The 25,285-nt window shown below is 38.9% G+C and overlaps 1 protein-coding gene across 1 annotated transcript in view; it reads right to left on the bottom strand.

Moving 5' to 3' along the window:
• The window catches only part of LOC136758466 (multiple epidermal growth factor-like domains protein 9), a 180,261-nt gene that overhangs the window by 105,226 nt on the left and 49,750 nt on the right, over positions 1-25,285 (bottom strand). Inside the window, exon 2 of the mRNA XM_066712846.1 lies at positions 24,267-24,465. Coding sequence (XP_066568943.1) covers positions 24,267-24,465 — 199 coding nt within the window. The remainder of the gene's footprint in view (positions 1-24,266; positions 24,466-25,285) is intronic.

Raw genomic sequence — 25,285 nt, 5'->3', positions numbered from 1 at the left:
GCCTCACCATATTGTAATTGGTAAATTTTCTCAGAGTTATTAAAGACTTAAAATCAAAACGCTTAGTTGTCTTTATTGTTTATGTGAATACATGATTTGTAATGTTTCTATAACTCACTAACACAACTTTTTTAAACGCTGAGTTAGAGGTATGATTACATGCTCAAATGTTTGATGATTATGAGGTTTGAAATCCCTGTATTCAGCCCCATATAGAAGAATACTTAAATCAAAACAAGGGTTGGAAGTTTCGTTACAAGTTAAACAATTGAATTCACACGATTGGCACAAACTATTATCCAAGAATGATTTAATTAATTACTCACCAGAAACGTTTTGCTGATCTTTTTAACAGTACTGTCGATTCAATTTCCCCACTCTCCCAGCAAAAAAAATAAAATAAATAATAATAATAATAATAATGAACAGTTACTAATAATGCCCAATAAAAAGCATTATTTCAAAGCATTAATATTAAGAGAAACCTCTCTCAACACTGTTACTTCTTACTCTTCCACCAAATTGCACCTGGAAAATCTTCTCCTGGACAGACTAGCAACAGAAATGTGGGAAAGAATATACCAATTGAATTATATATATTTGGGGCCCTAGTGTTTTTTAACTGAAGCTGCAAATGTTTTTTAAAAATCAATGGGCAGTATTTCCATAGGCAAGAGAGATGTATGATGCCAATTGTTTTCAATATGTAGGTCGGCACAACAACTACTCCCATAATATTATTATTATTGATAATAACTTGTCATGCTCTAATGGTGTGTGTAAATTGTATACTTGAGCTTTCCACTTTACATTTAGCCTACATGCACTGACTCAGAACATGTGCTTTACATTCCTTTGCTGAAGGAATCTGCTATATAGTACAACATGGTCTGCATTCCTGGCATTGCACGAGCGGCAGAGTACACCTTCAGAGAAATGCAAACCATCTAACACATCGATTTGTTTTAGCTCTTCAACTCCTCGAGCACTGAAGAGGATTTTACAACCTGATGTTCGCATCATGTTATCTGGTTGTGAAAACAGTCCTCTTTGCTTGAAGAAAATATGATACGTATATATTCTGCTTTTGATGCAGAGAGCTAAGCACCTCTCAGATCTGAATACATCATCCACTCACACACTGCACAGTGGATGAAAAGTAATAAAAAATATGCAGGTTTAAAAAATGTACAGCATTTTCAAAACAAAATAGTTCCATTGTCTGCCCTGCATGACAACACAGGCAACAGAATGAGGAAAAGCTAGGGCTATTAAACAAGCCACCCCCTCAGAAATTGGATTTTCTATGTAATACGAAGGATTTGTCTGAAAGGTATTGGACAACTTATTGATTTAAGTTTTGATTGTGTAGTTTCTTATTACCACCGTCTTTGGAGAAAGTAAAATATATCTACAGTGTGACACAGCTTACTTAAAAAACTCTTTGTGAGACTACACATAAATAAATTACAGCCCTTTGTTTGACTGCACATATAGGTTTCCTCGACAGTGGTATTGACTTCTTTCACAGTAAAGCATTTCACGGTCTGTATCATTAAAATAACAAAAGAGGGAGATGCATGCAAGGTGATACTCTCCTCAGTTTTTTTTTTATGTAAGCCTCCATAACTTATTCCAGGCAATATTGCACTACTTTAATATGAATACAGTCACCAAGTAGATACCACATATATTTAAAAACCTAATTTACAATTCACAGGAACAAAGATGAACACAATTTCTAATGTGAAGACCATAACAGTTGTGATGTAACTCGCTGTCTGCCTGCATTATAGATGTTCAGTAATCAGATAAATAAATAAATACGTCAAAACCAGCCGGATGTGATGGAAGGCTGATGTTTGTGGAACACTAAGTTGCCTCTGTATTCCGTTTTCTCCAGAGAGAGAAGAATAACAAAGCTCCCCACAAAACACAAACACACACAGACACAAAACAAAAGCAAATCCAGAGACAAGTTCCCTAAACAATAAAAGACTAACAAATACAAACATACTTTCATTGTGGATTGCATTGTCGTGTGCAAGAGTCTTCTTACAGGGCCTGGTCTGTGCAGTGCAAGAGAGAAAGCTTTAGCAATTACACCAGAATCACTGAAGGCTGCTCCCTATCTCTAAAGCTTTTTAAAGTGCATTAAGACAGCTGTCAGCTGTGTTTAATGGACTCTTCACATATTTCTCAAGAGATGGGATGCCACTTCATACACGAGGGCTACACTCCCAGACTGACACTACATTCTAGGTGTCTTTGGCACAACTGTCTCCTGTACAGCAAGTGTGCTCACAAAAGCTCCTTCCCTCAGTCGTACATCAGGCAGACGGTTTCCATACAAACAAGAGTAATCTCACCGACCCCAAAGGTTAATCCACGGACAGATGTATTAACATCAAAATGGAGACCAGAGGATGATAATGATGAGGCACTAGACATCGGGGCATTGTAATGATCTTGTGCGTCTTCGAGCAAACTGAGAATTGAACAGAAATGGAACAGGATTAACTCAAAACCATTAGGATTCTAATTACCACAGTCCAGAGCCCAATTACTGCGCTCTCACTGCACAGCAAAAACAAATCAGATCATATTTATATTTGTACAGACTCAAGAGCAGGGAACTCACAGGAGTGGGGAATGTGGTACAGCCTATTTCAAGCATGCTAAGTTTAAAAATAGGTTTTGTAATTGTGCATGCAAAATTAAATTATATTATTCAGACTAGAATGCTTGAATGGTGGTACATGTCATAGCAAAAGCAGCTTGCAATTAAGCATAAATAACTGGACAGTAATCCAAGGTATGTATTGTCTTTTTCCTTCTACATTTCTGACTTCTTACTCTCAATACAGTCTATTTCAGACCAGCAGTATTCTGAGATTACTGCAGACTAAAACTAACCAAAAAATAAATGTATAAAAGGTTAAAACTCTCCATCTACACCCCATATTCATCAAGGTCAATATTGTTTAGCTCTGGATAGACTTTCCAAACAGAGACCACAGTGTTTTAAAGGAATCTGCTGGGAGTTTGTACTGTACCGGTAGAGACCTCAGCGTTATAAATAATTGAGTTCTCATTTACAGCATACATACCAAAGCAGGAGAGAGAGAGAGAGAGAGAAGGGGAGTGGGAGAGCTGGTTTAATGGTATCTGAGAGCTTTTAGCACCTGGAAATCATTTGCTCACAGTCCGCTTGAATATTGACATAACCATTTCATCGGCCTCTCTGAACCGCTGCAGAACAGGGTCTTTGTACTGAACTAGAGAGGCAGAGCTGCTAGGCTGCTTTTAATTTTTTCTCATAAAAAGATGACTGCTAGCACTCACGGCTTCACCAGTAACGCCATGCCTGAGTGCGCATCAGAAAGTTTTTGGCATATGTGATTTTCTTTAAACTTTCTCTTTAATAAGAAGCTGGCGACGACTGTACGGAAACACTCAGTTCAGCACTTTCTTGCTCGAATGCTCGAAGCTGTGAAAACCTGAAGTCTGAACAGCAAATCAGCCCAACTCTTCCTCTTTTAAAGCAACTGTCCGTTGCGATATAACATACAGCTCCGATCTTGTTCAGTCGTACAGCTCTAGACGAAGGAAAACAGGTTGTGTAAGCATTCAGTGCGATTTCCAAATGGATCAAAATGTTTTATGAAACAGTCCAAATAGGCTTAGCTAGTGTGTATTCTTTTATTACACAGTGCTTTTAAAAATTAAAATACTGGTAAAATTTTATGATGAGCAGCTGTAGTAAAAGCTTCATGACACCCATTAAATCATAGCCCTAAAGGTAACAGCTGGTAGAGTTGGTATTCAGAGTAAACCAAATGCTTCATCAGTGCCATCCAAGTTGCTGAGATTCATATTGCATTATGAAGTCATTATTTTAATTTTATGCATTTATTTTTTGTCCACGGCACATGTTTTATACTCAAGTCCACAGTTGCTGAATGTCTTACAATCAAGTCCAAACAAGTTGACCCTCACCCCAAAAAATAAGTTTTAAATTTCTGAAACTGACTGTTATTATTACTACTACTATATAATACTTGAACATAATGGATACATGACAACAGCATTCCCACTGTGGCAGATGCTGTTGGAATTACACAGTTACACATTCACTCTAACTCATCTACCAGAATTACAATGGATGAGGCTGGAAAGAAATATGAACTCCAATAAAAGCCTCAATGCAATATTTGATCTCAATGAACAGAAAAGACCACTTCATTTCAGAAGGGGGATGAATACGCATCACTGCGATGGGGGGCTGGGAAGAGAGAGAGCGAGAGAGAGAGACACACACACACACACACACACACAGAGACAGACTGTCTGGTTACAGTAATAGCTTCTGCCTTCGGGAGAAGCTTACAGCATTTGAAATGCCTCCTCAGTCTGGCCGTTGTACAGTGAGTGGAAATGACAGGAATGGAGGGTCGATCGTCAGTGTGAAATCCAGGCCAGGGCCCAGGGGTCTCCCTTCGGAACCAGCGAGGCTACACCGAGCCCCACCCCAGGCCAGGCACACAGACAGTCTGCTACTTTAGTGACAGCCACAGGACAGTGCTGGAGGGGGCAGTGCAAGGATGCAAAGAAAATGACAATTCATTGCTCGGCTACTGGGATGCCATTCCATCACGTTTCACAATAGACGGCCTTTGATTCAATTTTCACTTCAGTCCCTCGGGGGGGTTTTCGAAAGAATTTGGCCTGAATTGGTTTGAGAGAGAGGTTTCCAGGGCAGGGGCATGATAGGCTGCACTATAGATGTAAAAGAAAGTGGTTAAATAAAAACAGCCTTCATATCCACTGTAGCACCAATCGTGTGAGACACAAAGGGCTAGTTTAACAGATTAGCACTAGGCTTGGATGACCTAATGTTATTTTAGGTAGAGTATTCCAAGATGAATGCCAGCTGAAAGTGTTTTATAATTAGTTTGGCTTTAAAATGGGGTACAGCCAAGTCATCCCAGGTTTCGTAACGTTTAAGATTTTTGCTCCTTAGAGTAGGAAACCCCTTTTCACCATTAGTTCATTCTGCTGCAGTGTTGCTTAAAACAGTCTAGAAATATGCATGGATAGCAAGGCGCTCCTCCTCTCACAGACTTGCCAGGAGAATTGCATACATTCTCAATGGGTCGTAATCAATGAACGACTAAGCCACAGGGAAACAACACTTTGAACATAATGTAGGTTGAACTCCACACCCCACCTATTAAAAGTATACACCTGCCTCCTGTAGAGATATTAATAGACGTGTGCCCCTTAGACTTTTCTTGTTGTTCTACCATTTTCTTAACACCGAAATACAAATACTCTTAGTAGCACATTTCCTTATCCTTACCAGAGGGATTCATGTCGAGATTAACTCTCAATAGTTTAACACAATTTTAGCACATAGGACTTTTCTGTCTACATACTGTGATTACTTTGAAATGCAAAAACAATATATTTTTAGATTCAGAGTTATGATGTTTTGTTAGGTTTTTTACTTCACATTTTAGAGCTGGCTAATGATAGTGAACCATTTCAAATGTATGCACATCTCAACAAACAGTTTTCGAGGAGCTTTTTAAAAGGCTTTTTAGAGGCACGAAAAAGTCCAATAAAACCAAGGTGCGCACATGAATGGCACATAGGTTGTTGTATTGTTTTCCCTTAACAAATAATAGCAAAATATCTTGAATTCTGTGAAAGTACCCAGTGGTTGTATATACGCACACACGTAACCAATGACAGGAAGATGGCTGGTACATATTCATAAGAAAGTTTACAAATGAGAGGAGGCCATTCAACCCATCGTGCTCGTTTGGTGTCTCTTCAGCCACATCACTGGGGAGTTTGTTCAGATTGTGACGCCTCTGTGTGAAGAAGTGTCTCCTCTTGAAGCCCAATTTCCATTTGTGTCCCTGGGTCCGTGTGTCCCTGCTGATCTGGAAAAGTTTGATGTGGTCGATGCCTGATGTAGTCTCCTCTGTTCCAGGGTGAAAAGGTTCAGTTCCTCAGTCTCTCAGTAGGACTTTTCCTTCAGACCTGGAATAAGTCTGGTTGCTCTCCTCTGAACTGCCTCTAGAGCAGCAATATCTTTCTTGAAGTGTGGAGCCCAGAACTGTACACAGTATCCAGATGAGCTCTAACTAGCACATTGTACCTTTTTTATTGCTTCCCCACATTGTTTGGATGGAGAAAGTGAGGAGTCCACATAGACTCCTAGGTCTTTCTCATGCGTTACTTCATCTAGTTCTATTCTTCCCATCGTGTAATTATAGTGGACATTATTGTTACATGCATGTAATACCTTGCACTTGTCCCGAGTCTCCATGATCGAAGCTGGATCTGGTGATGAGATGTGTCAATTGTGCTGAAACACTCATGTAATCAACATCTGTCTGGCACCAAGGCCGGTCTGCACAGAGATTCACATGTACACTACCTTTTTCTGGTGTTTCAATCCCTCTTGTTACATGGCCTGTTATATGTTTCATGTGTGAACTGTGTATTTGACAGTTTTGAAAACACAATGCATATTGTGAGCAAAGTAATTAGCGTCGCATGCATCTGTATGGTCCATTTGTAAATCAGGCAGGAGATACACTGACAGCATTTTCCACTCACTGAAGTCTATAAACATTTGTTTTTAACTTTAATATTTAACCTAATCAGCACTGTGGAAAAATCTCAGAAAAATAAATATACAAGAAAGAAACAAAATACAAAATATTGACAATACAAGTACTCAGTGAAGTCAAGCTGTGTTCATCTAGCAAACCATGACACATGCAAAAACTAAAATTAGCCTGCGTTCAATAATATTTACTGCTTTTTATTTTGAAAGCTTACATTGATTTCCCACGAAACATACCAGATCCACAAGCAGCCACTAGCACACAATGTGACAGCTACACGACCATGAAGACGGCATAAAGGGCATAGACGGGCATTTACATAACAGTAGATCCAACACCCATCTTTCATACGACAATCCCTAGCCGCCTCCTCCTAGGAAAGACAGCCCCTGTAGGTCCAGGGAAAATAGGTCACTATAGATTGCTGTCTGTGACCTTGACTTTATATTTCAGAAGCTGCAGGCCAATCTGGACTGGTGTAGTGAAAAGAGCGAGTGAAAGACTGGTTGCATTGCTTTTATAATGCACTGGGATGACCCCCTCACCCTGGTGCTCTGAACAATGAGCTGCAAACATCAGGAGCAGCAGCTTCTCATATCACAGCGCAGAACAAAAGATCAGTCTTCAAAGCAGCTCTTGATTTTCATCTGCTTCACCCATTTTTTCAATATCACACTGGGTCAGTCATTTGTAGAGAGAGAGAATGGATAAAAACATACCGGAGCATAACCATGTGACCACTTATATACCACTCTGTAGTTAGATTGATTTGCAACTCTTCTGCATGATCCAGGTGTAGAAAATTCAGAGGACGAGCAGTTTTCAATTAAATGTGTCTTTTTACTGGTGCAGAAAGGCCAGGGACATTGTGTGGATGAGTTCGTCTCTGTTTGGCTCTGAGAAGTGGTGTTTGAAAGAATCAGAGAAAATGGTTCAGTGTGGTACTTTCACAGGGTACAGCTAAGAATAGACAACAAGTTTCCAAGTTAATATAATCATATTCCACATTGTAGCCAGCTTTGAAACAGCCACTGTCATTGTAAAGACTTCCAAACAAACAAAAAAATGAATAAAAAACAACTCTCCCTCTCTTTACTGTTGAGCATCCTTTTCTTCCCTCGTACCGCACGTGACATTTTTCAGGCCAGGAACGATCATCTTATCCAGACATTTCAGACACAGATGGTGGTCTCTCAATGGGGAAAGTTTTGCGATCGTTCAGGAAATGAATACACAAGATGAGTCTTGCCCTAATTCTTCAATTCGCTATTCAAGCTCATCTTGCCAAATCTGTGGGGTTCCGTTTCTTAGCAACCACCTTTTTTTCCCCCATTGAAATTCTCTTGTTTTTGCGGCCAAAGGTTGGAAAGTCCAGTTAAAGGCAGCACTTAACAAGACTGATATACAACAATTTATTCTCAACTTTTCAACCTCAAGTGGAGTGTAACTTTAAATAAGCTGTATTAAGGACAATGTGAAATGTGTAACTGTAGCCCATTGGCATGTGTGTAGTGTTTTATGCCATGTTTTCCGTTTGTGTTTTGGATTTGCAAATAAAACTGCTGCCACGCTAACCTTATAAATACAGTGTAAAAAAAGAATCCTGAAATGCCAGTAGGCAAAATCTTAAAAGAATGTGAAAAGAAGCCCTTATGTGGATGTGTGTGTGTGGGTCAGTCAGTTTTGTGCAGCAGAATACATGAATACACAAACAGACACAGACCATGGAATAAAAAGCTGTGAGTTCCTGAAAATTTTAAAGCCAACTTGTGCGCATCTATCATTTTAATTTGGTTTGATCGGCTTTCATTTTCTTGAGCTCTGGCTTGCCAATATCCATTTCATTCTCGATTTAAACGGAAATCTCACATTTCCAGACCTTCTCTCTTTTTTCTTTTCCAGAGGATTACATTGCCGATGCCCAAAGAAGAATGGATGTGTCAGGACAAATGACACAGATGTTCAGTTTTCACATTACTCTTGTATCATCCAAGTCTTCCTTTTAGATCACAGATCCAAGGTCAGGCTTATTCGGTGAAGCAGGCCAATGGATAGCAAATGTTAGCGCAAGGATAGGGGAGATTTTTTAAGATGTCCAGATTGGAACAGCTAGCATATTCTATCCTTTTAATTACGGTGGTGGGAGGTTAATCCTTGGATCCGGTGAGTCTGTTTAGCATGCATACATGCAAGTCAGACTGCTTCCAGGAAAAATGCCATTTGAAGAGAGTGCCCATAGAAAACAAGATGACTCAATGGCATTGCCCTTCGGATAACTGCACAATCTTACAATCAGGAGAAATTCAGTCTTTTTAATGGGGTAACAAATGGGAACGGGTATGGGTGTCAGTCCCATGTCATCATTATACTGTTTGTAACATTGGTGCAAAAGGTAATAAATGTATTGCTCCACATTCCTTTGTAGTGGTCTACTGTGCTCTGGTATAACTTATACTGATATTCCCCTTAACTTTCAGCCACTGCATTAATTAATAAAACTTGTAAGTTACTTGTAACCACCAAGCTGTCTGACAGAATACGGCTCCCAGCCCATCTCAGCCTCTTACCTGCAAAGACTGCTGATGTATGGCTCAAATGGGTGGAACTTTTTTGCACGGACAATTCCTGATTAAGGATTTCACTTAAATATTTATTTAAAAACAACTAAATAGTTACTTTGTAAAACCCAGATTTAGGATTCCACTAAATTTAATTCCAAACTATTTTTTTGCAAACCCCAAAGATTTAAATCAAACCCACAAATGTTTAACTCAACATTTCAATTTCATTAGCAAAACAAATGTTGGATTCAGCTAAATCTGGATTCACTAAATGTTACAACTATTGTGTCAGATTTATATCCTAGGCTGGATTTTAATGCTAAATAGAGAATTATTTACAGATTTAGAAATTATATCTGAAAATATACATTTACAAATGATTTTGGATAAATCTGTGTGGGGGGGGGGGGGATTTGAAATCTGTTTTATTGTTTGTTTTTTCATTTCAAACACCACACATTTTGTTTGTATATTGTGTCTCCCTGTACTTTTGTCCTTGATTAATTAACACACATAGCCCCTTTAATATATTGTGATAATTACATTTCAAGATGGATTATGTTGGAACAAATGAAAACAGAGTTGGGATAATGCAAGTGATTTGATTAAATTCCCTGCCATTAAAAATGCAAATACAAATGTATGGTTTTCACTAGCTGCTGAAATAAATCCAGTACTGCAGATATTTTGCAGGGTTTCTGTCTTTGGCTACAAATTCTGCCACCCCTCTCTGTTTGAGTGGAGGACAGTAGGAATGCATTAGGAATAGCCAAATTTGGGGCAGTGTGGTTCAATCAAATAAAGGCTCATGGAAACAAAACAAAACCTGTTGTCACAGGTGTCTAATGTCACAAAATAAGATGAGAAATGGTTTGAAGCCTTGACTGCCTTGGAATTTCACTCAAAGGTCCAAATGAGAAATAAAAGAGCTAATGAAGTCAATAATCGGTTTAAGCAGACTGCGTGACCTGGAAGGACATTAGGTTGTGATTCTTGTATGTATGCCTTACAGTACTTTTGACATAATAGACAAGACATTGTTGAAATTAGGAATTGGTTTTAAAGCAGTTTTTTAAGCACTTCTGTAGATTACTTTATAGCTGTTGTATAAAATATACTTCAGCGCTTGTTACTTTTATAAGCATGTCAAAAAATAGTTTACCTTAATCTCTATTACAGGAAAACACACAAAAAAACGAATAGGTGTTTGATTAATTATTTAAAAGGCGGTACTGGAAAATGTAAGCTTGTTGTCTTAAGTGAAAGTAAACAGGGCAGATTTTACAAGGCTGCTTAAACACACGATGTGCAGTAGCAGCGCTTTCACAAGCGACTTCCCAGATCCATGAATTAATTTAATAAGAACAACAAGACAAAGCACCACTTCAGAACCAGTCAGTGAAACTGACAGAAAGTCATGATCTTCCCAGGATTAATTCCAATCCCAGCTTTGGCCAATTACACCCAGATCATGAGAGAAATGCAAAGAAGCACTTGAGAAATACCTCAGCTTTTCTACCACATTACCTTTTAAGTCACTGAGAGACTGAACAGAAATGTGCATTCTCTTTTCAGGGTCAGGGCTGCCTTCCACAATGAGTCTCGCTGAAGTGGGACCGATGGCCTTTTTGTCTTTTAATGGCATATTTGGCGTCAGATATGGGAAGAGAACTGAGAAATCTGAATTTCAGTGTTGTAATGCAATAACGGCCTATAGCCAACCAAACCTGTCAAGCACTGTAGGTGAGGGATTAGCCATCAACCAGCCAAATACTTCGAAAAATACTACTGTATGTCTACTGTAGTCCTTAGTCCTTAACATTAAGATTACAATGTCAAGTTGGCTTTTAAATTCAACGGCACGTTTTCACATTTACTTGCGAATTAGTTGAATTTAAACCAAACTCAAAAAATTGATTACATCTACAACCGACTTAAAAACACTCTACATTTCAAATTTGTTCTGTGCCACTGTATGCAAAACCAATAGAGGATTCTTTCCTAATAGTAATTTTATTGCAGTTTATAAATAACCCAGTGTGCACTAGACCCTCCATAAATAATCCTGAACATACTGCAACCAGTAACATCAACACAATTTTTGGCAGTTGTGATATGCATTCAATTTAGCTTTGATGACATTCAATATTCAACAGATTTATCCATCGTAACCATTGAGAGAAGTACAGCATTCACAAATACGTGTGCAGTCTATGCTGGTCATCAACTCATTACAAAAAACGTTTTCTGGTAGCCTATGCCGGAATATTTCCTACAATGGGAAACTGCTTTCTAATGAACAAGAGGGTTTTTTAATGGCATACATAAATGGGGATTAGGGCTGCTGGGATTTGGATCCCTGTGATGAGCAAACCCTGCCCTGAGAACAGCTGAGTGGCACTGTTATTAGATCCATTTAATAACATAAGAAAGTTTACAAATGAGAGGAGGCCATTCAAACCATCGTGCTCGTTTGGTGACCATTAATAACCGAGTGATCCAAGGATACTATCAAGTCTATTCTAAATGTTCCCAAATTTTCAGCTTCAGCCACATCGCTGGGGAGTTTGTTCAGATTGTGATAACTGTGTGAAAAAGTGTCTCCTGATTTCCGTCTTGAATGCCTTGAAGCCCAATTTCCATTTGTGTCCCTGGGTCCGTGTGTCCCTGCTGATCTGGAAAAGTTTGATGTGGTCGATGCCTGATGTAGTCTCCTCTGTTCCAGGGTGAAAAGGTTCAGTTCCCTCAGTCTGTCAGTAGGACATTCCCTTCAGACCTGGAATAAGTCTGGTTGCTCTCCTCTGAACTGCCTCTAGAGCAGTGATATCTTTCTTGAAGTGTGGAGCCCAGAACTGTCCACAGTATCCAGATGAGCTCTAACTAGCATATTGTACCTTTTTTATTGCTTCCCCACATTGTTTGGATGGAGAAAGTGAGGAGTCCACATAGACTCCTAGGTCTTTCTCATGCGTTACTTCATCTAGTTCTATTCCTCCCATCATGTAATTATAGTGGACATTTTTGTTACCTGCATGTAATACCTTGCACTTGTCCACCTTTAATTTCTTCTGCAGGTGTCGGCTCACAACTGAATATTATCTAAGTCCCTTTGAATAGCCTGTGCTTCCGAGATTGTATCTGCTGAGCCACCTATTTTAGTATCATCTGGAAATTTGACAAGTTTGCTAACTGTCCCAGAGTCCAGATCATTAATATAGATTAGAAAAAGCAAAGGCCCTAGTACTGATCCCTGTGGATATCCACTAACAACCTCACTCCAGTTAGAAGCAACTCCTCTAATCAACACCCTCTGTTTCCTAGACATCAACCAGTTCATAATCCATCTACTTACATTACCCTGAATGCCTACAGTTTCTAATTTAAGGATCAGTCTTTGGTGATCTTAAGATCGATTAATACAATCTGTGGCATAAACTGTAGGTAAACTGCAGCAAAAACCCTCAATAGGACTCAATTATTTTGATTAGGAAAAAAAATAAAAGAAATTGCAATTACCTAAAGTCTAGTCCAAAGATTGTATAAAAATCGATCTTAAATGGATGTTGTATGCAAATAGACACCTGGCTGAAAATAGCCTAGAGTAGATGACACAGAGCTAAAGATGGAATGATGACAGAAGGATGACGAGGCCACACTCATGTCTGCCAGTCATTCCAAGGAAGAGAGAAGACCCATGAAGAAACGGCCCTGAAGAATAGATCAGCATACACAGCTCATGGGTCTAATAACGGTGCTGCTGAGCTGTTCATGAACAGATTCTCAGGGCAGGGCTTTGCTCATCACACGGACCCAACTACCAACAGCCTCTCTAATCCCCATTACGTATGCCATGTTGAAGCCCTCTTGTTCATTAGAAAGCAGTTTGGGCTTCTGTGCAGAGTGCGGCCCGTCTACTGCACTGAGAGAGAAATTTCGAGGATAGCTGTAATTAATGTAAATCGATGACTGGCCCATTCAGCCTTAAGATAAACATTTATGAGAAAGAATACAATAAATCCTTTTCTCAGCCCTGCTGTTATTTCAGCGGTTCCTTCAGAACCATTACGCCAACCGTAGACCCAAGAATTTAATCATGATTATTGATCAATTTATATAACCTTCAGCACCAGGGAAACAGAGACTAGGTATTAGTAAAGACTGCATATATATTTCACCCGGATAAAATAAACATGTCAATATTATCTGTGTTTCTGATTTCTTTGCATTGCCAGTTTGACAATGCTTCTTCTGTTTTGTTCCATATAAGAACACAGCTACTGTACTGTACATGAGTAGTTTCATAGATCTTCCATCTGCAGCCATTTCCGCCTCATATGACCTCAAATTTAACTTGACCTTGTGAAATGCCACATTGTGAGAGTGCTGACAGAGATGGAAACCTTTGGAAAATGTCCCTTATTTTCTCTTTCCATGTCCTCTGTAGGTAGGGGACTGAATACCAATGAGAAGGCAGATGTATTGAAAATTGACCTAGCACATATTGCATTAAAGCATAAACAATACTTATTCTTCTTGGAAAATAAATTCATTATTTCTAAAGCAGAAACAAACTAATGTTTCTCAGATTATGAATATTAATAGTACAGACTTATTTATTTTTCCTAAACATCAAAGATTTTTTTTTCTTTATATATTTTGGCATCTTCAAAGTAAACAAAGTAATTATATACATTTTTTTTATTATTTTGGCAACTTTAAACTTTTTAATCAAGCAGATCTGAAACCCAGAAAGGAGTTCATCTCCACAGAAGCCTTTCAGTTATGGACAAATCCCCCCTAAATGTGATGCTTGCAGCACCTAGGAGTAAAAGGATATGAATACAACTCAAATTATGTTGACAGGATGGACAATCCACACTCGATTAAAACACTGTCCTGCTGGCTGATTTATTCGAGGACTTGATTGCATCCTTCCATGATGAATTTTCTCAATTTGCCTCAAAACAATTGATTCAATTGGTTGTATTTAACCACAAGTATGTAAAGTACATAAAAAGCATCAGACAAGTTCAACATGGGACATTTCTTTCTAAGCTTTATTGCATACAATAGCACTAATATATATATATATATATATATATACATACACACACACACACACACACACACATATATATATATTTTATTTTTTTTGTTTGTTTTTTTTGTTTTTTTGTTTAAGTTAATTCTGGGATGTCGTTTCTATAAACAGTTTTAACAGAAATTAAACTCTCTGCTCGTTCTCCTGTCCAGAGGGAAAAAACAGAAGAGGAATAAAGACACTGAATGTAGCAGCACTGAGGGGCTGCCAACCTGACTTTACAAATGTAGTTATTTTTAGATTACTAGAATTTCTAAATACAGGGGAAATCAGCCTTTAAAATGTACTTCTCTACCACCAATAAATAATAATAATTAAAAATAATAAATAATAATATGGTAAAATGTTCTGTAAGTCAGTAAAGATGAATGAACATTGGGAGGAAAAACAACACTGAAGTGCAGATCTGCAGGAAGCACAAACAGCTTCAATAAGAAACCAAATGAAACGTCTCAAAAGAAAAGCCAGACCCTGTCATTATGGTGTGCATTGTAACCACAAAGTGACTACAGACTATCTGAGCAGGACCTCTGGCTCAGATTCGCACATCCTCTGAAATTACAGAGGTCACAGAATCAGCTGAAATCTCCAAACACCCTGCCAAATATACTACAACGTGTAGAGGCCTTCAGCTGTCGCAGCGCTCCTTCAGCTTCCCACTGTGAAGTTCCTCGGTCAGAAACACACAACACTGCCAAATGAAGACAAATATACAGACAGCAACACTTCACTTTCTGCACTGCTGAACCATCTTTTGCATGGGAGAGCAGCATGTTGCCCATTGAGTCAGAGAAGAGATAGGAAAGATGTATAGGACCCGTACATCTGTCAAATGGAAAGCCTGGTGGTTATAGTAGTTACCAGTTAGTTCCTTTGGCTTTACATCAACAGCACTGGGAGTTCAATATGAGGCTCCAGCCTAGTTATTGACAGCTTTACAATATGCCACATTAGAGGATGCAGGGTCATTTACACAATAGTAAACCTCAGTTTCAGTCAAACCCTTCCCTGAGGCTCTTTCAAAGGTCATAAAATGCCTTGCTTCTCCTTTAGCCTGCCAAGACATTTCATATCTTTTTTTTAAACAGGACTTATGAATACAAATCAACTTAACTACCACATTATCGATATTATGAGGAACTACAAATAATCTTGTGCAATCCTCCAGTGAAGCCTGAATGAAGGCATTAGGATAATATTTCTAGGAACCAGCTCAACTGACTGAAATTAATACAATCCATTACACTGATTACCTGTCTTTCATACACACATTACATTATTTTTTGTTTCAGTTTTTCCCCCTTTCTTATTATTTTTAATTTATTTCTTTAAGAGTTTGAATGACAGTCTCAGCACCCAGCATCCTACAAATAATGCATAAGGTTTTAGATACATATTAGAATCCTGACAGTGTGATTTTCTGTTATGAAATGATTGGAAATATTTTTCCAAAAGTGCTAGTGCAGGACAAACCACAGGAAACCTATTAAAATAGCAACAACTACAACAAGGACACTTACAACAAATTGCTTGTAGTTTTCAGGCTGTATAGTTTACCATCAACATGGTCTCCATTTTCACTTTAATATGGACCTGATACAGATTCTGACAGACGTTTTTGTATATTATAGATCACAAAATTTCACAAATACTACGTACCTCAAGCTAGTATACAGAAGGAGGCGTCTTAAGTTGTACATTACAAAGCTTTCCAGTCCGTACAGTATTGTATTGCTCAGTATATTTCACACCTAAAAGACTTCACATCCAAATTTAAATGTCCAGTGTTTGTTATAGAATTATAAATCTGCTACTTAAATATGTAGGATAGTGTGAGCCCAGTCATTATGAATGATGTAATGCGCTGTTATTTTCTCCATTTTGTATTAATATATATATATATGGACTGCTCTCAAAAAACATTTTATTTAAATAAAAACAATACAATTAAATAAAATGTAGAGAACCCTGTATTATTTATTATTAAGTTTTGTCCTGTGTCCAAGGAAAACATTCCTAAAATCTGAAGCTACTATTACTGTGGCTATCACATTTCAAACCAGGCGTATATTGCAGTGTGAACTATTATTAGTCGCTTATGGTATAGATCCCGTCTGCCAGGAGACCTGCTCATACCAGTAGCTATCTGACAAATGAAAGGAGATTCTTTCATTTTCTACTATTCCACATTAAGTGAATCACTCAAATTGCCTAGCAGTTATGTTTGACAACCTTACAGTTTTCATTGATGTAGACAGGAGTATGACATTGGTTGTGAATACAGCCCTACTGCAGGGGCACATATGTTTTTAAAGGGAAATATATCTTAGTGCGGCTAACTATACAGACAAGCACTGAATAGTTTTCTTTCCTTCTTGTTTAATTACTAATTGAATTAGGTAGCTGTTTGCAGTCAATATGTAAACCTATCAAAGTTAAATAAAGGGGTAGTTTAAGTTTAATGGGATTTTTATTTTTTAAAATAAAGGCTTTCATTCATGATATTTCATGGTTATGACAGTGGTTCAGTCGTCTTCCCTTTAAGAATATGAATGTGAATGAGACATCAGCAAAAATACATTGCAGTATTTTGTTATTGACTCTTGAAAATACATCCTAAGCCGTGGCAGGAACAACACGTGGTGATCTTGGGGAGTGTTACATACTTGTGGTTTCCCACAATGCAACAGGAATCCTCATCAATTGTGGGCCTTTTGCGGCTAGAGCTTAGCTTCCTAACGGATGCTCTTCCCTTCCACTTCCCTCTCTAGCAGACCTGCGAGACTGTCTACAGAACAGCTTTCCTCCAGTGTGCCCAGCCCTTGAGCGATAGCATTGCTAATACCACACCTTCAGCTCAATCCTTCAGTAGCCTTTTTGTGAAATGAAGGATGTCCCGTTTATACACACCAATCTTGCCAAAAAGCCAACGGACACATCCCAATTCACAAGGTGCACTCTGTGATATTAAATCATATTTTGCAATCATCATACAATGCAATTACAAACAGCACATGGGTAAGGGTTTCAACCCAGCTAATCTGTATAAGTCACCGTGATTATCAGACTGAAAGAGCAGAAATTGAGCCTGTTAGTCTAGCCTGTGCGTGATAACACGCTGAGCTCAGACAGTCTAAGCAGGATCACATGGGAGGTGAAGCAATGTGGTCTGGTGCTGCCCCCCCACCCCCACCTCTCAGCCACCCTCTCCCCCATCCAGAAAAAAGCCACTCGCCCCTTTCCAATTTCAGCTGAGCCGTTCTGCTATTTCAGCTCTGGCTCTCAGTGGGATCTTGAGAATGGCGAGTCAGCGTTCTTGGGCACATTATCTAACTTCTACAAAGCAGCAGATTTGACTCCACAGAGTAGACCTGAGAGTGGGGTTGCTATTTTAATCATTAGACGGAAAGCAAATTTGAGAATCTGTGTCCCCTTGACTTTGTCTGATCTCTTAAGCACATTCAAAGCTGCATTTCTGAAACTGCATTTTTTTTTTTTCTTAAGATTTTAAACAAAACATTTCTCAAATTATTAAAAACTGACTTAAATAGGTAAACCTGGGGTAAACTCAATGTTATATCCTATCAGACATAAGAAATTATAAAGCACAATAACATGCTCAATGATATTGTCATCCTAGCGATTAATGAATACTTAGATACTCCCAAATCATTCACTTAAACCACAACTGCATGTATGGTGGCCTTGGAATAATTATGTTTGATTTGGTATTATTTTAATGCTAACTAAATGTACATTTCCTATTATAAAGCAAAAACCATCAAAAGCAGAGCATTGCATTTTACTTTTCTTAATTGAGCCATTGATGAGAGGACAAAAGCGAAGGGAAAAGCAATTTCCCTACATTTCCCAACCTTTCCTCCCATGGCTGCCAGTGCTGAACCTCCGAACAGCAGCACGGAGATGCATTAACATTCTCCCAGCATTCGCGGTGCACTTAAGTTTACAATCTGCCGGTGCATGGACTTACAACATGTAAACTGTCATTTAACAGGCTACAATTTCCATACAGGGATGAATTAGCTGTAAAACATGCTGAGAAAGAATAATATTTTATTTAAAAGTACCACTTCTACATTCTAACACAACAGGAACATTTGAAGGGTCTTCACGTGGAAATTGAGACATACACTCACCTAAAGAATTATTAGGAACACCTGTTCAATTTCTCATTAATGCAATTATCTAACCAACCAATCACATGGCAGTTGCTTCAATGCATTTAGGGGTGTGGTCCTGGTCAAGACAATCTCCTGAACTCCAAACTGAATGTCTGAATGGGAAAGAAAGGTGATTTAAGCAATTTTGAGCGTGGCATGGTTGTTGGTGCCAGACGGGCCGGTCTGAGTATTTCACAATCTGCTCAGTTACTGGGATTTTCACGCACAACCATTTCTAGGGTTTACAAAGAATGGTGTGAAAAGGGAAAAACATCCAGTATGCGGCAGTCCTGTGGGCGAAAATGGGCCGACTGATTCAAGCTGATAGAAGAGCAACTTTGACTGAAATAACCACTCGTTACAACCGAAGTATGCAGCAAAGCATTTGTGAAGCCACAACACGTACAACCTTGAGGCGGATGGGCTACAACAGCAGAAGACCCCACCGGGTACCACTCATCTCCACTACAAATAGGAAAAAGAGGCTACAATTTGCACAAGCTCACCAAAATTGGACAGTTGAAGACTGGAAAAATGTTGCCTGGTCTGATGAGTCTCGATTTCTGTTGAGACATTCAGATGGTAGAGTCAGAATTTGGCGTAAACAGAATGAGAACATGGATCCATCATGCCTTGTTACCACTGTGCAGGCTGGTGGTGGTGGTGTAATGGTGTGGGGGATGTTTTCTTGGCACACTTTAGGCCCCTTAGTGCCAATTGGGCATCGTTTAAATGCCACGGCCTACCTGAGCATTGTTTCTGACCATGTCCATCCCTTTATGACCACCATGTACCCATCCTCTGATGGCTACTTCCAGCAGGATAATGCACCATGTCACAAAGGTCGAATCATTTCAAATTGGTTTCTTGAACATGACAATGAGTTCACTGTACTAAACTGGCCCCCACAGTCACCAGATCTCAACCCAATAGAGCATCTTTGGGATGTGGTGGAATGGGAGCTTCGTGCCCTGGATGTGCATCCCACAAATCTCCATCAACTGCAAGATGCTATCCTATCAATATGGGCCAACATTTCTAAAGAATGCTTTCAGCACCTTGTTGAATCAATGCCACGTAGAATTAAGGCAGTTCTGAAGGCGAAAGGGTGTCAAACACAGTATTAGTATGGTGTTCCTAATAATCCTTTAGGTGAGTGTATATATATATATATTGTTTTTCCTTCTCAAAACAGTAAAGGCTTTCTGTATTCTGTCATTCCTTTGTCATAACTTTGGTTTCACATAAGAACTAAGATCGTGTTTTTACAGTGTCTAGTGATAGGAAAACAGATACCACTCACAATATCAATGTGCTATTTTGGTTTTTTTGGTATTATATATATATTTTGGTATATACTGGTCAGTCTATCAATAAGCAATATTGTATTGACTTTAATATAAAATAATTTTACAGGGATAAGGATGCTTTTCTTGTTGGATTAGGCTATTGTCCCATACACTATTAAAGGCAGGTGTTTAACTCTCTATAGTGCTTCATTTCTGAATCATGGCTAACACACTTCTGGCAAATACTTCAGGTTTGTTTGAAGAAAACATTTAATGTATGGTATTTTTGGATTCACCAATATAAAGCACCACAGTCAGAAGCTGTTGAAGAAATACAATACAGTGGACCTCTTGGTCTTACCTTAGACCCTTTAGAAGTAGTGACCTGACTCAGAGTACAGTGCAACAAGATAGATAGCACAACAGCAAGGTAATGAGATTTATCTGCAAGGCTGTCATTACATTTGGAGTAGTAGGTTTTTTTAACTTATTTCTGCACGATGAAAAGTCTTCTAAAATTGGTTAAAAAAAAAGCCAATGTAATCAATAGGTGTTTATTGAAAACCTTTGACATTTCTCTGCCTGTCTGTCTGCCTGCCTGCTGGCTGTAAGCAAATGAAAGCTACAGGTGGAATGGTTTAATTCATTTCATGTCTTGCTTTGCAGTCACAGCAAACCAACATCTTCCTAGTCTATATCTCTGCAACTACGCCAACCCAAAACACTGCTTCAAAGCCTCTTACATATGGAAGCACTTTAAGCAGACAAAGCAACTGCAGTCAGGCCTAGGTCTTATTCCCCAACCTGGGCAAAAACATAACTTCCTGTCTTTATTGAAAGCAGGTGAGGTCTGGTCAATTTAAACAGAAAGAAATAAAACATCATGGGCTAAACTGTTATATTTAATCATATTGATTTTCCTGTAGTTCGTGGATTATATCTTGTTTGGTTGCAGGATTCTACTGTATTGTACACAAATGTTACCAAATAGTCACGTTGCTGAGCTATCAGGCATGAACAGGTGTGCCACCTGGGCCTGAAAACAATCTACACCCAGTTGAATTAAGTAGAAAAGCAGCTGTTACTGGGGGCTCTAACCCGAAACCTAACCAAAACTAAAATGTAACTAATTTGATTGCTAAATTTTATTTTACTGTATAAATAGGTCTAAATATTGCTCTCTAAATAACCCAAATGTAACCATGTATCCATAATTTAAAGGTCAAATATTCTAATTTGGGATTTATCTTTTTTATTATTATTGTAACATTTTTCAGAAACAGACAAAACCTTTTTTTCCAATGAACCGACTTCAACATCCCTAGAAATCCTATCATTGGAGATTCACTCATTCAAAACTAAAAAAAACTAAAAAATAAAATAAAAGCCTGTCCACCCACAATGATGCACTGTCAGCTTTCAGACCAGAAGCATTCCTAGTAATGGTTAGACACAAAAATACAGTCGCTATTTTTAACACTGTGCTGAAACCGCTAGAGCTTGCTTTGCTGCATAACTCTGCAAAGTCTGCTGCCACTTTGGCAGATGCACGAGATAGGCAGCTCATGGTTATTAAATAGGTCATGACAGGATGTCCTTTGAAAACATAAATAAGAGCCTTAATAGGGTTGCCAATTTGCAGTTTCCTTGTAAACAGTCCTGTAACTTAACAATTTCTTCTAAATGCCTTACTATGCAGTCTGAAGAAGAATGAGGTGATATGGCAGGTGTCTTTGCTTCACCTTTGGAGACCACCAGCTTTGGGTTCAGAATTCAGTCTCCAGTTACAGGTGAAATGAGCATGTTGGCATTTCCCGAGCACAAAGCAGATATTTCAGCAAATTAGTAATACAATCCGGCTTTTCAGAATAGCTACACAGGAGATGGATACAGATTGAATTTAGTGACATTTTTAAGGAGAATGAACTAATCTAAATAACATCACCGTCCAGAGCAGTACCTTTGAAAGAGTTAAAGTCATATCAGCAGCACAGAACATACAGAGTGGTGTAAGAGGTTGCACGGCAACCAGATCATAATTGTGCGGTCATTTTGTTATTATGTCTAAATAAAACCTGTCTGAGTTTTCTTGGTTGCTGGTAATGTCTAGAAAAAAAAAAGGACACATCTGTCATAGCTATTAATAATGAAAGACGTTTCAAGTAAAGTTGAGGTCTTAAGACTGCAGTACAATAACAACGCAAAAGGATTTATCTTGAGGGGATCTTACATTTCGACAGTTAAAGGGCTAGAAAGAATTTGAAGTGCAGGTCAAGGATAAACAGCTCTTGATCGATAAGACTAAACAAATTATGTCAGGAAACAAATTGAGGATGAGAGTTTTGTTTTAATATATATAGACCTCTAACTTTAGCTGTACAAACACAAAACTTCTTAAAAATCGGAGGGATTGAAATAATAAATCAGTTCCACTTTATGAGAGGGAGGTTTCCAGAAATGTGTCATAACTGGGGCCCGACTGTCTCCATATGGACCCCAGCCCCAGCTCTGGAGCCGGTGTCTTCTGCACAGTGTCACTGTGGAGTCAGTCAGGACAGGACTGATGAAACAACTGGAAGCATTGTCCACATTTCCTATGCAAGATGAGCCAGGATTGTGGTTTGTAGAGGTTCTCGGAAGACCTTGTTTACTTTCTGGCTCCACACAGCCTCCCTAAGCAGACCCTAGATTTTGTTTGGTTGATACAACACAGACAACCAATCTCAAAGTGGGCGATAGAGCTGGAGTTGAGCCCTAACTGCATAAAAAAAAAAAAGCAAGTCTAGTCAATATGGTTTAGCACTTGAATATTACACCTCTCCCCTGGATCAGTCTGTTATGATTTTACAAGATTTAGCTTCAGTACAATTACCAATAGACAAGGCATGGCAGAACACAAATTGAACAATACTGAAATAATTCTGATACCTATTATAACCTGAAACAAACATACATTGTACCTGCTAATATAAGGAAGATGTGTGAACTGCAAACATATACTCTATGTAGCTAAACAGGCTAAAAAACATAATATTGTATTGCTTGGTTGTTGGTTGTTGAAAGGAATTCTCTAGCTTGCATTTATGGAGAAAAAAGCAATGCTGACGTTTGAATAGAAAGGTTACACCCGTTAGCTAGGTTAGAGAAGTACAACAAGCAGCTACAAAAAACAATGGGCATGCGTCTTTCCAGAAGAGAATAATGCCATGGGCTACACACACCCTTTTGAATATGCGACGAGCCCTCAATTTAACTAAATCAACCGAGGAAACAAAGTAAGGAGTGACTTCACAAAGCAAGATCAAAACACTGCCGTTACCCACACCTGCAGTTTCCCAATAGAGGATCCCATTAGGATATGTAACCCTGGAGCAGTAGGTTACTGCAAAAACAAGACAGAGAGGCAGAGGAGACATGCACAAGCCATCAAGGTTGTTTACACCACAATCGTGGCATCAGCGACGGTGCCATGCGCATGAAAGATTACGCTTTGAAGCCACTGCTTCCCAAAGACCAAGCACTGCGTGACATTTGGACTATCTAGATAAGACTTGCTCGAGTAAGAGAATGAGCCTTCTGAACAGGCCGGGTGTTTTTAGAGGGCTGGGAGACAGACTGCATTCCCACCAGAAGAGACTCCAGTACAGAGATCCTATTTCATCTGCCAAAGGTGAAGAATAGGCATAGAAATACCTTCTTGACACTGTTTTCTTGTTATGCCTCCCTAAAGACCCTACATCAGCTCAGAGGATGGGCGCCTATGGATTTTATAAATGAGACAACAGGCCCAAAATACCACGCATTCTCTGTCTCATCGTCATCGATTTTTTGTCCCCTTCTCATTATTCCAAAACACTGTTCGTCATACTGAACACTACAGTATTTTAGCTTCAGCATATTGCAGAGCATGGTGTAGCTCTGCTACATGAGAGAAGTGTTGATTGTTGACACTACCAAATTCAATTTCTCAGACACATTTTATTGTACCTAGATTATAACCTCATATATTCCCAAAACAAATGTATGCTGTCTTTTCAGTCAATTCAGTCTTTCAGGGCACTTTTTTTTTTATGAACCACACAAAGAAACAATTAAAATATTGTCTGCAATTTAGTATAGAATTTATATCCATCTCGGCAAAGAGGTAGCAGAAATTAAGTTCACTGTTAAATAACCAAAACCAAAGTGAAACTGAAAGTCAGCCAAATGTATTAATTCAGGAAAAAAAAAAAAAAAATCCAATGTACAAAGCACTCGTATCAGCAAATGACTTAACTTAGCAATCAAAATATCTACCAAGACTCAAATTTGAAGATTAGTCACATGTTTAACTGCCATGTTCTTACATCTGCTGATCAGTGCTTTTGCCCCCACCACAGTCCTTCACATAGTTCCATTCCATCAAGTCCCATGGTGCAAACAGCAGGACACTATGCACATGCAGCGGTGTTTCATGCCATCACTGAATCAGGAATGCATCACAAGCTTACCTGTCACACAGGGAGTTGACGGCCCCGTACGTATCGCAGGCACACAGCAGACAGATCATGGTTCCATTGGTGAAGTAGCCGTCCTCACAGACCTCGCATTGCAGGCCCGTGTGTCCGGGCAGACAGGTGCACTGACCCGTGGTCTCATTGCACTCCTCTACGTCCAGGGTCCCGTCCACACTGCAGTTACACTGGAGCTCTGGATCAGGACAGAGAGAAACCAGGGATGAGCTCAACCAACACCACACCGCCTTTGCTGTTAAAAGGATATGCAATTCATTTTTAATTGTAATGGGAAAAAGTCCAAAATCAACAACTGTATCTTGATATAAAACGATCCAGTCTTCTCCATACAGGACTTCAGTGGATTGCTATGATCTGTCACAGCAGAAATGTGAAGAAACTCCTCAGACTTTCTCTCCCCAATGAAAGTGGAAAGTCATTAGAAAGTCACATTAAGGGAACGTGTTAAAACAAACTAGATCTCACAAGAACTGCACTAAATGAACAGGCTTCTGGAATCTGGTGAAGCAAGATGAGCTAAACAACTTCTTGTTTCTTCCTGACTTACTTTCGTTCTTACTACACAAAACTGAGAAGCGGTTTCTCTCATAATAATTATGTATTATGCCAACCTCTCAGATTAATTAATCAAAAAAATAATAGAGGAAAACGTTTGACCAGTGTACCTATTTCACCCCCATTATGTTTCTGTATTTTATCTGATACAGGTTTTCTTATGTGTTAAAGGGGATGTAATGTGAACCACTACTACTGGTTTGAAAATGAAAGGGATGAAGTCCCTCTATCACTATCTGCTCATTAAAAAGACATCCCTGTTGTGCATAGAAGAGGAGGCCTAAAAGGAAGGTGACATTGGTGGGAATACGCCGAGCACGAAAAACAAAACGAGGGAATATTCCTTTAAATGCAGAAGGTCAGAAATGGGTTTCGCCCTTGTCCTGCTAAATAAATCAACAAGCAAAGGAAGCGTGGTACTACGGGATGAGCCTAACAAT

This window comes from Amia ocellicauda, chromosome 9 (assembly GCF_036373705.1).
Source record: "Amia ocellicauda isolate fAmiCal2 chromosome 9, fAmiCal2.hap1, whole genome shotgun sequence".
Lineage (NCBI taxonomy): Eukaryota > Metazoa > Chordata > Actinopteri > Amiiformes > Amiidae > Amia > Amia ocellicauda.
This window is presented reverse-complemented; position numbering and strand designations above follow the sequence as displayed.